Source organism: Neophocaena asiaeorientalis, unplaced genomic scaffold (genome assembly GCF_003031525.2).
Source record: "Neophocaena asiaeorientalis asiaeorientalis breed wild unplaced genomic scaffold, Neophocaena_asiaeorientalis_V1.1 scaffold392, whole genome shotgun sequence".
Lineage (NCBI taxonomy): Eukaryota > Metazoa > Chordata > Mammalia > Artiodactyla > Phocoenidae > Neophocaena > Neophocaena asiaeorientalis.
Genome location: NW_020174421.1, coordinates 967,257 through 981,340, shown reverse-complemented (window position 1 = coordinate 981,340; position 14,084 = coordinate 967,257). Strand labels below are relative to the sequence as shown.

General features: G+C 57.9%; 2 protein-coding genes across 5 annotated transcripts in view; both read left to right on the top strand.

Annotated features, from left to right (window-relative positions):
* IFT122 (intraflagellar transport 122) overlaps positions 1 to 9,298 on the top strand; it is a 78,895-nt gene extending 69,597 nt beyond the window's left edge. For 2 of the 4 annotated variants that reach the window (XM_024756440.1, XM_024756444.1), the window contains 3 exons: positions 705 to 784; positions 1,048 to 1,212; positions 1,696 to 2,148. In XM_024756440.1, the coding sequence (XP_024612208.1) occupies positions 705 to 784; positions 1,048 to 1,212; positions 1,696 to 1,785 (335 nt within the window). In that variant the 3' untranslated portion in view covers positions 1,786 to 2,148. Of the gene's footprint in view, positions 1 to 695; positions 785 to 1,047; positions 1,213 to 1,695; positions 2,149 to 2,917; positions 3,016 to 9,160 lie in introns of those variants that run through there. The other 2 variants (XM_024756441.1, XM_024756442.1) reach the window with 2 other exon arrangements.
* RHO (rhodopsin) lies at positions 9,113 to 14,082 on the top strand. Its single transcript, XM_024756446.1, has 5 exons — positions 9,113 to 9,473; positions 11,179 to 11,347; positions 12,607 to 12,772; positions 12,879 to 13,118; positions 13,972 to 14,082. Exons 1-5 carry the CDS (start codon positions 9,113 to 9,115, stop codon positions 14,080 to 14,082), a joined length of 1,047 nt encoding a protein of 348 aa, XP_024612214.1.
* The last annotated feature ends 2 nt before the right edge of the window (positions 14,083 to 14,084 follow it).

Below are 14,084 nucleotides of genomic sequence, written 5' to 3'. Positions count from 1 at the left end.
GTAAATTTACTGAAGGACGGAGACGGGAACCGTATCTGCACTCACGCCCCCCCTCTACACACTCACGTCAGATGCTTAGGCTGGGTCGTAGCTGCTGTGCGGGGCCACGTCCCGCACCTGACTCAGCACCAGCAGCCCCCCTTCCCCTGGGGGGCCCTTCCTCATCGGACCCAGCCAACCTGGCAGAGGGGCGCTCCCTGGGATCCGCAGGCGCTCTCCGCCTTCTCCCTGAAACAGGATCTGCGAGGCCACCTCAGGTGCCTGCAGACCACCCGGCAGCTGCTGAGTGTTTCTCCAGGAGCTGGCGGGTTTGCCGGCCGTGGTTTCCAGCCAGGCCCATCGTTGCTGCTCCCACACCAGCAGGCCCACAGGCCTCTGCTCACACGGTGCTTCTCGCCAGTCTCCGTGAGCCGTGCCTGGTCTGAGGGGGCAGCAGAGGCCCGTCAGAGCCCCTTGTCTCCTCCTTCCCCACCTGTGCTCTGGGTGTGGCCCCGGCCTCGTGTGACCACGGCGTCACCCTGGCCCACATTCCCTCCGTCCCTCCATCTGGCAAGCCACTCCACAGACCTTGCCACACTTCCCCACGGCTGGTAGGGAGCGTGCCACTCGAGGCCTGGAGGGAGCTCCCGTGGGTCTCAACGCATCGGGTGGAGGGTGGGGCCTGTCCCTCGGCCTCAGGTCCCGTCCTTGACTAGCTCCTGCAGCTTCCCAGACTCTGAGGCTGGACGAGACCCTGGACTCCATGGGAGACGATGACCCCTTCACAGCCAAGCTGAGCTTCGAGGTGAGGGCGCCCCTCTGAGTGACGGGCTGCTGAGGCCCATGAGGCCTGCTGGGAGGGCGGTCTTGGGTCCCTTTCCTGCGCACACTCCCTGTCGGGGCCACTCGGGGGAGAGGAGGTGCCTTCACAGAGGTGGCCTGGCCAGGTTCTATTAAGGGACCTGGTGGGGGAAGTGTCTGGGGTCCTCTGTGGGATCATAATCCACGTAAACATGTCCCCGTGGCTGAGTGAGGGCCCTGGTGCCCCTCTCCCCGCCTGCCCTACAGCAAGGTGGCTTGGAGTTTGTGCCCGTGGTGGTGAACCGCTCGGTGCTGCGCTCCATGAGCCGACGGGACGTGCTCATCAAGCGCTGGCCCCCGCCCCTGCGGTGGCAGTACTTCCGCTCCCTCCTGCCCGACGCCTCCATCACCATGTGCCCCTCCTGCTTCCAGGTACCTTGCCTGCTGCCTGCAGCTCACGTGTGGTTCCCAGTTTCTCGTCTCCACTGCTTTTCCATTTCCCAGATGTCCCCTTAGGGAGGCCAGGCATCTGGGAGGAGCACAGGTGTCCCTCAGCGGCCAAGGCCAAGGCCAGGGCTCCGAGTTGGGAGAAAGACTCAGCCATCCTTAGGCCCTCCCCACTCTCACATGCATTCCATGGGCTGTCTGGAGTGGACTTGCCCCTGACCCTGTGCTTTCTGTACCTGCCCTCAAACCAGGAGGGCTGGGCAAATGTGATGCACCTTTGAACTTCATTTAGGAAAAAAAGGGGCCTCAGGCCTTCTCCCCCTCCCTCCCAGTCCTCAGACAAAGGTGGCCTGGATGTGGTGTTTCTAGTCCCAGCTCACTGCCAAGCCACCTGCCCTTGGAAGGTCAGTGGTCCCCACCAAGCTTGGGGCTGCTGAGCGGCCCGGGGTCCCGGCTGTCTCTCCTCAGATGTTCCACTCAGAGGACTACGAGCTGCTGGTGCTTCAGCACACCTGCTGCCCCTACTGCCGGAGGCGCATCGACGACCCCAGCCCTTGACCCGCAGCCTCGGGACCACCTGCCCCCTCCCAGCCGCCTTGCAGGCAGCTGGGCTATCGAAGGAAGAGTTAAACTGTCAGAATGTGTCTTCTGCCCAGATCAAGTTTGAACTCTAGGGAGGGGCCTTGTGTAACCACAGAATTCCTATTTATGGCATTTCATGCCTTGTAAATACTGCCAGGAGAGGGAGAAGAGAATGTACATATATTTTCTAAGAAAAAAAAATCTGTTACTTTCAGAACGGCTCTTGAGTTGTTCACGGCAGCCTGCTGGAGTCCACAGATCTGTCAGACCATTAACATGTACACTTTGCGAACAGATTGCCTCAATAATTACAAATAAAAGGGCTACTTATTTTCATCATCCGTGCCTGCATTTTCACAAATCTTCGTATTGTCTGCAACTTAGTTTCCTTATGCAAAAGTGCACCTGTTTCTAATTTGATCTGAGAGGAACATTACATTTGTGTGCTCTTAAAATTTAATCTAATTGAAATGGCAATATGGGAATGGTAGGGGAACGGGTTTTTTAAAATATTTATTTATTTTGGTTTTAACGGGGCTCCATATCAACGAGAAGATAAGATATCTGGCTCTAAAGAAGGTGGCAAAGAGGGCTGCTGCTCCCGGGGGCTCTGGAGTCGACCCTCTACTTCCCAGCTGGGGCCAGGCCCCCCTCCTCCCCACCATCCCCTAGACCCCCAAGCTGACCTGGAGCGGGTGGGTTTCGTTTGAGGTTCCAGGAAGGAACCTTCTCCTGAGCACCAGCAAGTGTCCGATTCGGCAGCTCGAGGGCCGATGAGAAGCTGGGGAGGGGAGCTGACATTTATTGGGGACCTTTTCTGTGCCAGCCGTGCTTCATAGGCTGGCTCAGTTCTCATAGGCTGGCTCAGTGACGGAGGGGGGTGATATCCGTTCTGCCGCCATGGGGGCTAGTGGAGGTGCTGGGGACCCTGGCTGCGAAGCCCCTGTCCTGTCCTGAGGCCTCTCCCTTCGCCCTCCCCTCTACCTGCCCAGGAGGCAGCGAGCAGTCCAGTGCTTTATACAAAGTCCTGACGGCAGGAAGAAGGGAACTGGGCTGCCAGGGAATGTGTGGAAAACCACCCTGGTGATTAGATATTGATACTTTACAGGGCATCTGTGAAGTGGGCAGAGCGGGACAAATGTCCCCATTGGAGGGATGAAGACCCTGAGGCCTGGAGAAGGGAGCAGCTGCAGAGGCCACCCAGTGGTGAGTCCAGAGCTGGACCCCTGCCCCACCCTCTCCTCCCTGCCTCCCTCTGCATCTCTCTTAGGGGATGATGGAGGAAAATACAGAAAGGGAGCCAGAGAGTTGTGCCAACAGAACTCCTCCGTTGAGTGTCTAATTACGTACGATCATGCATGCTCTCTCTCTCGCTAAACATTTATTAATGTGTTAGGGTTTCCATTAGCGCATTACTTGAACTGAGAGCACTTGCATATGGCTGGGAGAAAGGAGAGGGAAAAACAGCCCCCCGCCACCTAACAGGCGCCAATCACAGTGACAGATAAGATGGAGGCTAGAGGCAGGGGAGGGGCCCAGCCTGAGACTCCAGCGTGCATCCTCTCAGCCGAACGACGCAGAGGTGAGGGTGTGCTGTGCCAGGTTCTGCTGCCACGGGAGCTGAGCTCCAGAGGCCTGGGTCGGGGCTCCCGTGAAGTCTGGCCCTGACTGAGCGCCAGACATGGTGCCGAGCACTTTCCATGCATCATCTTCTGTAACCCTCTGCCGTCTTCAAGGATGTCCATTGTACAGATGCTGAGACTGAGGCTCAGTGACATTCTCTTTTCTTTCATTCATCAAATATTTACTGAGTCGAGACAGAGTCACAGGCAGGCACAGCCTTTGTGCGTGAGCACTGTGTCCTGCTGCTCTCCTGTTCCGACCGGGACAAGGCCTTTGCCAGGTCCAGCCCTCTCTCCAAGGCTGTTTTCCCATCTGTACAAGAGGCCCCTCCAGCTCTGACACTGAGGTTCCAGCCTCAGTCTGTGTCAGATGACCCTGACAGCCCCTCCCATGCCACAGTGAGGCAGGCACCACGGGGGTCTCGAGATGCCTGTCTCACTAAGAGGAGACTGAGGCCCGGGGAGGGGAGCGGCTGCCAGAGGCTGTGCAGCTTGGAAGTGGTTCAGGCTGCGACTTGATCCTGACCTCTTGGCTCCAGGTCATCAGCACTGTTCCCAGTTCTGGAAGGAGGAGGTACGGAAGCAGGGATTGGGTGGCCCAGAAAGAGCCCCAGGCCAGACCTTAGGTGGCCCTGGCTCTGGCCCGGCCTCAGCCCACTGGTGTCTGCACCTACCCCCAGCAAGGCTGCCGAAGCTGGGAGCCCCTCGTGGCTCTCGAACAGGTGGGCAGGTGCCCCTTCTCCAAGGTTGCTTGCTGCCAGTGGCAGATACCAGATGACCTTCCACTTGTGTCAGCCCTGACCTCAGGGCAGGTAGGAGCCCCAGCAGAGAGGCCACCACTGCGCAGGGCTGTCACCCTGGGCCCAGCACTTGCCCAAGTACACCCTGATACTCCTCCAGCCAGACTCCAGAACATCTCCTAGAATGGAACCTGGCCACGCCCCTCCCCTGCTTGTAACTTTAGTGGCCACTGCTGGCCGCCAGCTGGCCCCCTGGACTCGTAGGCCCTCCTGCCTCCCCTGCCATCCCATCCCGCGGCCCCAGCGCCTCTACGCCAGCCGGCCCTTCCCTCCTTGGACCTGGACCCAGCTGTCCCCCTGCCTAGGCTGGGGAGCTTCCCCACTTCCTGGTCCAAATCTCACTCCTCTGGGCCCCCACAGCACTGGGGCTGGAGCATATTCCCACCTCTCATGGTTATTAGTTTTCCCTTTGTCTGCTGCCTCCTAAGCCTGGGAGCTCCTTGAGGACGGGGACTGTCTAGGATTCATCTCAGTGTCCCCAGCACCCAGCTCAGGCCAAATGTTGCAGTGGGAGGGAAGGAAGAAGGAGGAAGGAAGTGGGGCGGGAGGAGAGGAGGCCGGAAGGAGAGGAGAGTCGGCCTCTCCTTCCCTCTCCCCCCTTGACATTCTCAGCTCAGTCTAAGGCGTCACTCAGCTGTGGTGACGCAGCCTGTGGGGCTAAGCCAGTGAGGGGAGGCGGTGGGGGGTGCTGCTGACCAAGCAGCACCTCCACGCAGAGGCTTACGAGCTATTTGCGCACTGTCCCCTAAGCCCTAATCCTGCGTGGCCAAGCAGGAGCCCTACCCCTGGCGTGCCAGAGGGGCTGGCCCGGGGAAGCAGAGACGACCAACCCCGGTGGCCCCGGCGCCACCCCTCACGGCTCCTCGCAGCTTGTTCTCAGCCTGGCCAAGAGGGGCAACGGCTCAGAAGGTTGCCCACACCCGGACTTGGCCCTCGTGTGCTCTGAGCCGCTCTCTAAACCTCCTGACACAGGGGACAAAAGAGCTCAGGCTGGAGGGCTAGCCGCCTGGCCTCCGTTCCGGCTCTGCCGAGGAACATCATTTCCCCCAGTGGTCAGAGGGGACTGAGGCCTCCTCACGGGGCTGGGAGCAGATGTTCCTTCACTGGGCAAATCTTTACTGAGCACCTACTCTGGGCTGCGAGCTCAGGTGTAGCCAAGAACAGGCCAAGCTGGCTCTGCCTTCTAGAGAGAGATGGGCCGTCGGTCAGGAGACACATAAGACCGTTGCTAACAGTGATGACTACCGAATAGGAAATGAACGTGTGATGGGTGGGTGCCCAGACGTTTAGAGCTGGCGGGGGCTCTCCATGGCTGTGGATTGAACGAGGTTCAGAAGAGGATAACGCTTTCAGTAATGCTCACTGATCACCTACAGGAAACTGAGGCACAGGGAAGTGGGGAGGGCTGGGCTACACCTGGCGCTGTGGCCGCAGAGCCTCAGTCCAGCGAGGGAGGACCGTGAGACCTGTATCGTCAGGCCTGAAGGTCTGTGAGCGATTTCCCTGGTGGGGAAAGCGGGTCAGGTTTACCATGCAGGTGGGCGTGGATCCCCAGAGTTTTCTAGCCCCAGCAAACTGAGAGGGGAAGCGGGTCTTCCGGGGCTCTCTTGGCGACCGAGAGCCACAGGCTTGAACCCAGTGCCGCCTCCACCACTGCTGCCCAGGCTTGACCAACTCAGTCAGGCCTTTTCCAGCACCCCAGCGCAGCCCTCTTTTGTCATTGGCAGCGTGGTGTGAGTTATGAAGGGAAGCTCTTCCTGAGAGCCGTCTTTGGGGCAGGAGGGAGATGTGGCCAGGCAGGTTTGTCATATGACCTGGGTGACTCCCTGCCAACTAGGGGCCTTGGTCTCCCCACCTGCAAAATGCGGCAAGGAGGGGGTCAGAGTAGGTGTCTTTTAATGACCTTCCTGCTCGCTCCATGAGCCTGTTCCTCTGAACAAAAAGTTTTTTTTTTGTTTTTTTTTTTAGTTTTTTATCATGCGTTACAGAACAGAGCTCCATCACATCAGGGATGGCCTTTAACCCCCCATCTCCTCATCCTGTGAGTGTGGGATTATTAGACTTTCCTACAGAGGGTGAACCTGAGTCTTAGAGAAGGGAAGCACTTCCTGATGTAACCTAGATCCATCCCCTCAGTCCACAAATATTTCTTGAGCACCTATTATGTGCTAGACCCCAGGGAATACTTCAGTGAACCAAACAGAAATCTCAGCTCGTTCAGTTTTAGGGAAAATGATTTACATGCTCCTGCTGTGTGTGGAGCTGGGCTCTGGGGCCCTGTGATGAGCAGGACAGGCCCCAGCCTACCCCGAGGGACTCAAACGTTACAGCCTAGGAGATGGACAAAAGACACATGAACAGAATAGGAATTAAAAGCTTCCAGATTGTCATAAGCACTAGGAGGTAACAAGCAAGGTCCTGAGGTCGAGGGTCGAGGGATCAGCCCGGCCTGGGCAGGGCTGTGTGGGCTGGTGTTGACCCAGGGTGTCCACTGTCTCTCCTTCTGTCTGGCTACCAAGGGCCGCGTCAGAAACTCTTCACCTTGACCTCATTAACGACAGGCCTAATCACTGGGCCAAGCGCCTTGCACTTTGAGGGACCACGCCCCACCCACCCGCCACGCCTGCCCCTGGCTCATTCACCAGCACACATTTCATCAGGCTTCTGTGCGAGAGTCCTGACCCTGCCCGGGGCCTCAGGGGTCTGGAGCCCCAGGTGGGCTGGAGGGAAGGGGGCACATTTCTAATCAGACAGGTGTAGGAAACCCAGGTGGGAAGAGAAACTAGCATGAGGGAACTTAAGTGATGGAAGTCTTGAAGACTGGTACACTTCCCTGGCCGGCCTTGTATTCCCAGACTCAGGGACTTTGCACTTGCTGTTCTCTCTCCCTGAGCATCTCTACCCCCACAGAACTCCTTCCACCCTTGAGTTCTCAGAGAGGCCTTCCTGGGCTGCTCTAGACAACCGTGCTCTGGGAGTAAGTTGCCATCTGAACTTACCCTGTTGTTACTGGTTTCATTATTTGTTTGTGGGGCCCTCCTTGCTCTCACAGAAAGACACTTCCTGCAAGCAGGGCCTTGGTCCTTCTTGTCCACTCTGTCCCCCAGAACTGAGCACCTTGTGTGGATCACAGTAGGTGCTGGATAAAAATTTGTGGCTGGGGGCTTCCCTGGTGGTGCAGTGGTTGAGAGTCTGCCTGCCGATGCAGGGGACACGGGTTCGTGCCCCAGTCCAGGAAGATCCCACATGCCGTGGAGCAGCTGGGCCTGTGAGCCATGGTCGCTGAGCCTGCGCGTCTGGAGGCTGTGCTCCGCAGTGGGAGCGGCCACAACAGTGAGAGGCCCACGTACCGCAAAAAAAAATTTGTGGCTGGCCCGTGGTGAATGAGCACCTGAAGGCCAGGCTCCCAGTTCACTCTTGGGGGATTTCCTCACCATCCTGCTGTACGTGGGGGCCCTCATTTTCCCCCAGAGCTCATCCCGCTGTCCTGGGACCCACCCTCATGGCATTGCCTATCACCTGGCATCCAAGGCCCACGGTCCCAACCCAGCCTGACCAGACATCCCGGGCTGCATCCTGTGTGCTGCAGTGTCCACCCAGTCCTGTTTCCGGGGTCCACCTCCCCTTCACGCGGGGGTGCCCAGGACCACGCCTTCCTCGCTCATTGCAGGGATCTGGTGCCTGACACGTGTTTGGCACAGCTCACCTCCTGCAGTCAAGGGCCTTCCTTCCGGAGCCCCGAGGGCCTCTGTCCCCTCCCTGCTTCGGTCAACCCCCCACCCCCGCTTGGTACCCTCCTCCATCCTCGCTCCCTTCAATCCATCTTTGAGGGCTTTTGAGCCACCTTTCTGTTGCCGAGATCTGCCCAAGGCACTGCCCCCTACCCCTGGATAAAGCCCCCAGCACTAAGCCCCACCAGAGCTGGCCACATCCCACGTGGGCCTCAGGCCTCTGCCCAGCCTTTGTCTTCAGTCTACGCTGTCTTCCCCACTTGGCAACCTGGCACAGTGTCCCCCCTCCCTCAAAACATTATCTCCTTGGACATCTCTGCAGGTAGGCAGGCTTCCTCCCTGGGCCAGGAGCTGTTCTTCCCACAAGGGAGTCTTCCTCAGCCTGTAAGCTCCTCCTTCCTCAAGCTTCGGCTCCCCAGTGGCCTGCACATAAATGATTGTGGAACGAGTGAGCGAGTGAATTCCAATTCAATGTAACAAATGCTTTTTGAGCTCCTGGGTGATGCCAGGCTTCTGTCTGCCATGGGGTGTGCCCTGCCCTTGCGAAGCTCACAACCTGACAGATGGGCTACTCTCAGTATGCGGTTACTGGATGAGCCAGGAGGTGACTTAGGTGGGGAAGGAATGGGTGAGGGGCTGAGTGAGGGGATGAGAGAATAACCGGCACCTCTGCCCTCTGGGAGCTCATGGTCCATTTGGGAGGAAGACGAAGTTTGCTTGCACTAAGCCAGAGGGAAGTGGGGGTATGGAGTCAGAGGTCCCAATGTCAGGCCAAGGCCATCAGCTGAGATGACAGAGATTCCTCGGGGACAGGAGAGTTGGGGGCGGGCCTCCTGCCCTTTCCCAGGGTCCCCAGCACCTCCCTTCCCGGACAGAAGCCTTCTACCTGGAGTCACCTTGGCCCCTCTTGGAAGCCAATTAGGCCCCCAGTTGCAGCAGTGAGGATTAATATGATTAATAACGCCCCCAATCTCGCAGGTGCTGATTCAGCCAGGAGCTTAGGGAGGGGAGGTCACTTTATAAGGGCCTGGGGGGGGGGGCGGGTTTCAGAGCCTGGAGTCATCCAGCCGGAGCCCTGCGTGGCTGAGCTCAGGCCTCAGCAGCATCCTCCGGTTGGAGCTGCCGCAGGGCAGCCACAAGGGCCGCAGCCATGAACGGGACGGAGGGCCTGAACTTCTACGTGCCTTTCTCTAACAAGACAGGCGTGGTGCGCAGCCCCTTCGAGTACCCGCAGTACTACCTGGCTGAGCCGTGGCAGTTCTCCGTGCTGGCCGCCTACATGTTCCTGCTGATCGTGCTCGGCTTCCCCATCAACTTCCTCACGCTCTACGTCACGGTCCAGCACAAGAAGCTGCGCACGCCTCTCAACTACATCCTGCTCAACCTGGCCGTGGCCGACCTCTTCATGGTCCTTGGTGGCTTCACCACCACCCTCTACACCTCTCTGCACGCGTACTTCGTCTTCGGGCCCACGGGATGCAATGTGGAGGGCTTCTTTGCCACCCTGGGCGGTATGAGCTGGGGTGCGGGTGACGGGGGCTACAGGAGCCAGGAGCTTGCGGCGTGAGGGGGCCGGTGTCTGGGGACAGCCTATGCCTTGGGGATGGTGGCTGAGAGGCCATTATCCAAAGCCCTCACTTAATCAACAAACACTTTAGTGATGATGAGCTAGGCTGCCGTTTGTCGAGGGTGGGCACTGAACACTGTTGATCTCACTTGGAGTGGGGTCATTGTCTTGCTTTCCAGCAAGGAAGCAGATGAGAGAAGTCAAGGGCCTTGCTGGGGTCACATCAAGTGTCTGGCGGGGCTGTGTTTCAAGCCCATGTCTCTGAGGCCCTTCAGGACATATTCTGCTTCCCTCGCAGCAGCTGTGCTGGGTCAGACGCACGCCGGGCACTGGGGATAGAGCTGGACAAGACAGATCCCTGTGTTCAGGGCTCCCAGCCTGGGGAGGGAGGAGGGCTCTGAGTCCTCCAGTCACTGGACTGCCTGTACTGGGCGATGGGCTCCGTCCTTCTCCAACATCTAGCTGACTCCCTCCCAGCCCACCTCCAGCCTCTCTGCCATGCTTGAATGCTTTCTGCGTTGATGAGTCCATTTACAGGGAGACGTTAGACCTGTGAGGTGATCTGTGTAGCTCTGAACCATAGTTTAAAATACTTTCTTTAACTGAAAAACTGATTCGCTGCAGAGAATAGATCCCATTTAGCAGATGAGAAAACTGCAGTGTGCAGAGGGGAAGAATGACTTAGGGATACGGCAGGGCAGTGACCAGGGCCTAGGTCTCCTGGCTCAGATCGAGGAACGTTCCTTGGGGACACATGGCCTCTCAGGCAAGCAGGAGACACGAGAGGTCATTATTACAAAGCCAGGGTGACAGGGAGAGCCTAGCACCAGCCACAGGGACGCTCTGCCTCCTGTCTTCTCTCTCCCACCTGTGTCCAGGCTGCTGCCTCCGCCCCATTCCTGGGGCTCTGGCCATCACTGGGTGTTTGTCACCTTCAGTGACCACAATCACACAGTCTCAGGCCAGAAGGGTGCCACACACAGGCGGACACGTCTCTGCTACAACTATGGTCCTGGAATACTCACTAGTGTTCCCTTTCACTCAGAAATGTCCTAGTTTGGTTGATAATTCCTATGGCCACCCTCCCTTCTGAGTTTCTGGGGTGATGTGCAGGGCAGATGTCTGAATCACATCATTATTTCCTCCTCCTTTCTCTGAGCAAAACATTATGCAGTTCCTTGGCTCCTAGGAGAGGGTCCCACATAACTCATGTTATTACATTTCCCTGGAGGGGAGAGGCCGCTGCCCAGGAGGGAGGGAAGGCTTCCCAACTCCAGGCTTCTGCTGCCTCTGCAACATCTTTTGACAGGAACTCTGCCTGTGGCCCCATGAAGGACACATTTTTCTATAAAAGCTCCCTACAGGGCTCCCAGTCCAGCCATGACCCCATGACCCGATTTCTATGTCCCTCAAGAACCCAGAGCTCTTGAGCTGAACTAACCTTCCTGGGAGTTACTCTGCGCGGCATATTGGCCCCTCTGCCCTGCACCCGCTCTTCAATGTCCAGGCCCTCCGCACCCTAAGGCCTTGCTCCAGGCCCGCCCCCAGGTGCTTTCCTGGCCGCCCTCACCGCATCCCTCAGGGGAGCTCCCCCTCCTTAGACAGGTCCAGCCACGTGGCATGTTGACTGACAGCTGGCTACCTTGCAGGTGAAATTGCCCTGTGGTCCTTGGTGGTCCTGGCCATCGAGAGGTACGTGGTGGTGTGTAAGCCCATGAGCAACTTCCGCTTCGGGGAGAACCATGCCATCATGGGCCTCGCCCTCACCTGGATCATGGCAATGGCCTGTGCCGCGCCCCCCCTCGTCGGCTGGTCCAGGTAACAGCACCGAGTGGAAGGGAAGGAAGGGTCTCCAGGGCTCTTTGTAGGGTCCTCCAGCCAGGGGGGCTGTCTGGTTCCAGGTCCCGAGCTGGCAGCTGTCATGGGGTTGAGGTTTAGGGCAGGGAGGAGAGGGTCAGCCCCTGACACTGCTATGGGGCTGGTCCCCATGTCGAGGGGACTCCAAGACGCCCCAACCCTTCACCTTGGCTGTGCCCCTAATCCGCAGCTAAGCCAGGGCCAGATTCCAATCCTCTTTGGTCCAGTGCCCTGTTGAGCAGTTCCTCTGACCTTAGGCCTCAGCACCTGCGGAGGCAGAGCCTTCCTCGTGCAGGTGTGACATTGTAGCCTCTGGGAAGCAGTCCTGTCCAGATTCTAGGCCGTTATCTCCAAATGGGCTGAGATGAGCTGGGGTTGCGGTGGACAGTGGTTCTGGACATTGGACTAGTGACTCTGTAGGCGGCCTCGTGTCCCTCTGCTTCCGGGAAACTCCCATCTCTCTCCACTTTCCTCCTCTCTCAGTCTTCCTGGGGCCAGTGTTCTTTGCCCCGTGCTGAATTTGAGCAATTCAGCAAGGGACAAAAAACTCTGGTCTCCTTCCCTGTCTTCTCCAGTCTGGCCCGGTTACATCCTGGTAGGCACAGCTAACAGACGCTGGGTTTTCCGAGGTCGGTCCAGTGTCACCATCGTCTGAAATCACCCAAACATCCTAACCAGATGCACCGGGGCCTCTTGTTTCCAGAAAGTGCAAAGATCCCTTAGTTACCCTGTGTGCCCCTCTTTGGCCTAGAAAGACCTGGGCACCTCAAATATAGAGCTTGGCAGGGCTTTTCCCTTCTCCCCGCCAACCTGTGCCCTGTGTGGCCCGAGGCCTGGCCTCCGGCTGCTGGAGAGTGGCAGGCCGGGCGGGGTGGGGCAGAGCGGTGCGGTGGTGGGTGCGGCGTTGGGGGGGTGCCTCTGGAATGAGAGACTTGGAGAGACTGTGGTCCCAGGATAACACGGCGCTGAACGAACAGTGAAACAACACTGTTTCCACAGGTACATTTGAATCGCTTACCTCAGTCAATGTGATCCTCAGTCACACAACCAAGGAGAGGTTTATTATCCCCATTTTACAGAGAGGGAAAGCGAGGCCCAGAGTGAGACCAGCTCTACAGTAGGCGGTGGCAGGGGACTCTGGTCAGCTGGGCCTGTTCCCAAGTCCCTCACATGTGTGTCTCCCTTTGCCCCTCCCGCCCCATCCCCCCACCGGTCCTCAGGTACATCCCGGAGGGAATGCAGTGCTCGTGCGGGATTGACTACTATACGCCCTCGCCAGAGGTCAACAATGAGTCCTTCGTCATCTACATGTTCGTGGTCCACTTCACCATCCCCCTGGTCATCATATTCTTCTGCTACGGGCAGCTGGTCTTCACAGTCAAGGAGGTATGGTCCTATGCTGGGTGCTGGGGACACGCACATTGACTGGGCTGAGCCCAGCCCCCGTCCCAGAGGAGCTTCAGTCTGAACACCAGGCCCTGTTTCCCCGCAGGCAGCTGCCCAACAGCAGGAGTCGGCCACCACGCAGAAGGCCGAGAAGGAGGTCACTCGCATGGTCATCATCATGGTCGTTGCTTTCCTGATCTGCTGGGTGCCCTATGCCAGCGTGGCGTTCTACATTTTCACCCACCAGGGCTCCAACTTTGGCCCCATCTTCATGACCGTCCCGTCGTTCTTTGCCAAGAGTTCCTCCATCTACAACCCCGTCATCTACATCATGATGAACAAGCAGGTGCCTGCTGGTGAGGCGGGAGGGTCCAGGTCCCCCAAGGCCACAGGAGGACGAGCCACATTCTTGACTGGGCCCTCAGTCTTTCCACCTGCAAAATGGTCAGGGAGTTGGTCTTCCCCGGGGTGTCAGAGTCATCTGGGAGAAATTCAGGCTCCTGGGCCAATCCTCAGACCTTCTGATTAGAGGCTCAGGGTGGGCCCAGGAACCTGCATTTCTAGCAAGCCCTCCAGGTGGCTCTGATGCTGGCTCAAGAGCGAGAAGCACCCATCCAGATGGTTTCGGAGGCCTGCTTTAAAGGTCAAACGGTCAAAGTCCCAAGCCTGGGAATAGGTGACAGTTTCCACACAGCTGGACAGGGAGCTAAAAAGTCTTGTTCCAAGGAATGAAAGGATAAAGCGGTCCTTTAACACAGACCAGTGGTTCCTCTGCAGATCCCTTGATCCAGTGGGGAAAACATGGAGTCAGACATATTGAGTTCAAATCCCAGCTCTGCTAGTTTCTAGCTGTGTGACCTTGGGCAAGTCACTTCCCTTCTTTGGGCGTCAGTTTCTTCATCCATAGGAAGGGTGAATTCCTAAACTCTTGGGTTAAATGAGATAATTTACAGATAGCCCTTGGCACACAGAGGGCATCATAGAGCATCATCAGTGACAAAGCCCCCTGAGGTTTGGTCCTGGCATTTCCGGGTGGGGTCGTGAAGGCTTAGTAAGTTCCTCCAGGGAGCCATTTGAGAGGGGAGTGGAGGCTGGGAAGGCCAGAAGCGGGACGGGGGTGGAGGCAAATCTCACCGACCATGCCGGTTGCCACCCACATTTTGGGGGACCCTGACACTGACTCATGCCCTTTCTTCCAGTTCCGGAACTGCATGCTCACCACCCTGTGCTGTGGCAGGAACCCACTGGGTGACGATGAGGCCTCCACCACTGCCTCCAAGACAGAGACCAGCCAGGTGGCGCCTGCCTAAGG

What these genes read in the sequence shown, in the direction of transcription:
- RHO (XM_024756446.1), top strand. Translation starts at nt 9,113, where the DNA reads ATGAACGGGACGGAGGGCCTGAACTTCTACGTGCCTTTCTCTAACAAG. An exon ending in CCCCTCGTCGGCTGGTCCAG is followed by an intron (nt 11,348 to 12,606) that starts GTAACAGCACCG and finishes ACCGGTCCTCAG; the next exon opens with GTACATCCCGGAGGGAATGC. An exon ending in TGGTCTTCACAGTCAAGGAG is followed by an intron (nt 12,773 to 12,878) that starts GTATGGTCCTAT and finishes GTTTCCCCGCAG; the next exon opens with GCAGCTGCCCAACAGCAGGA.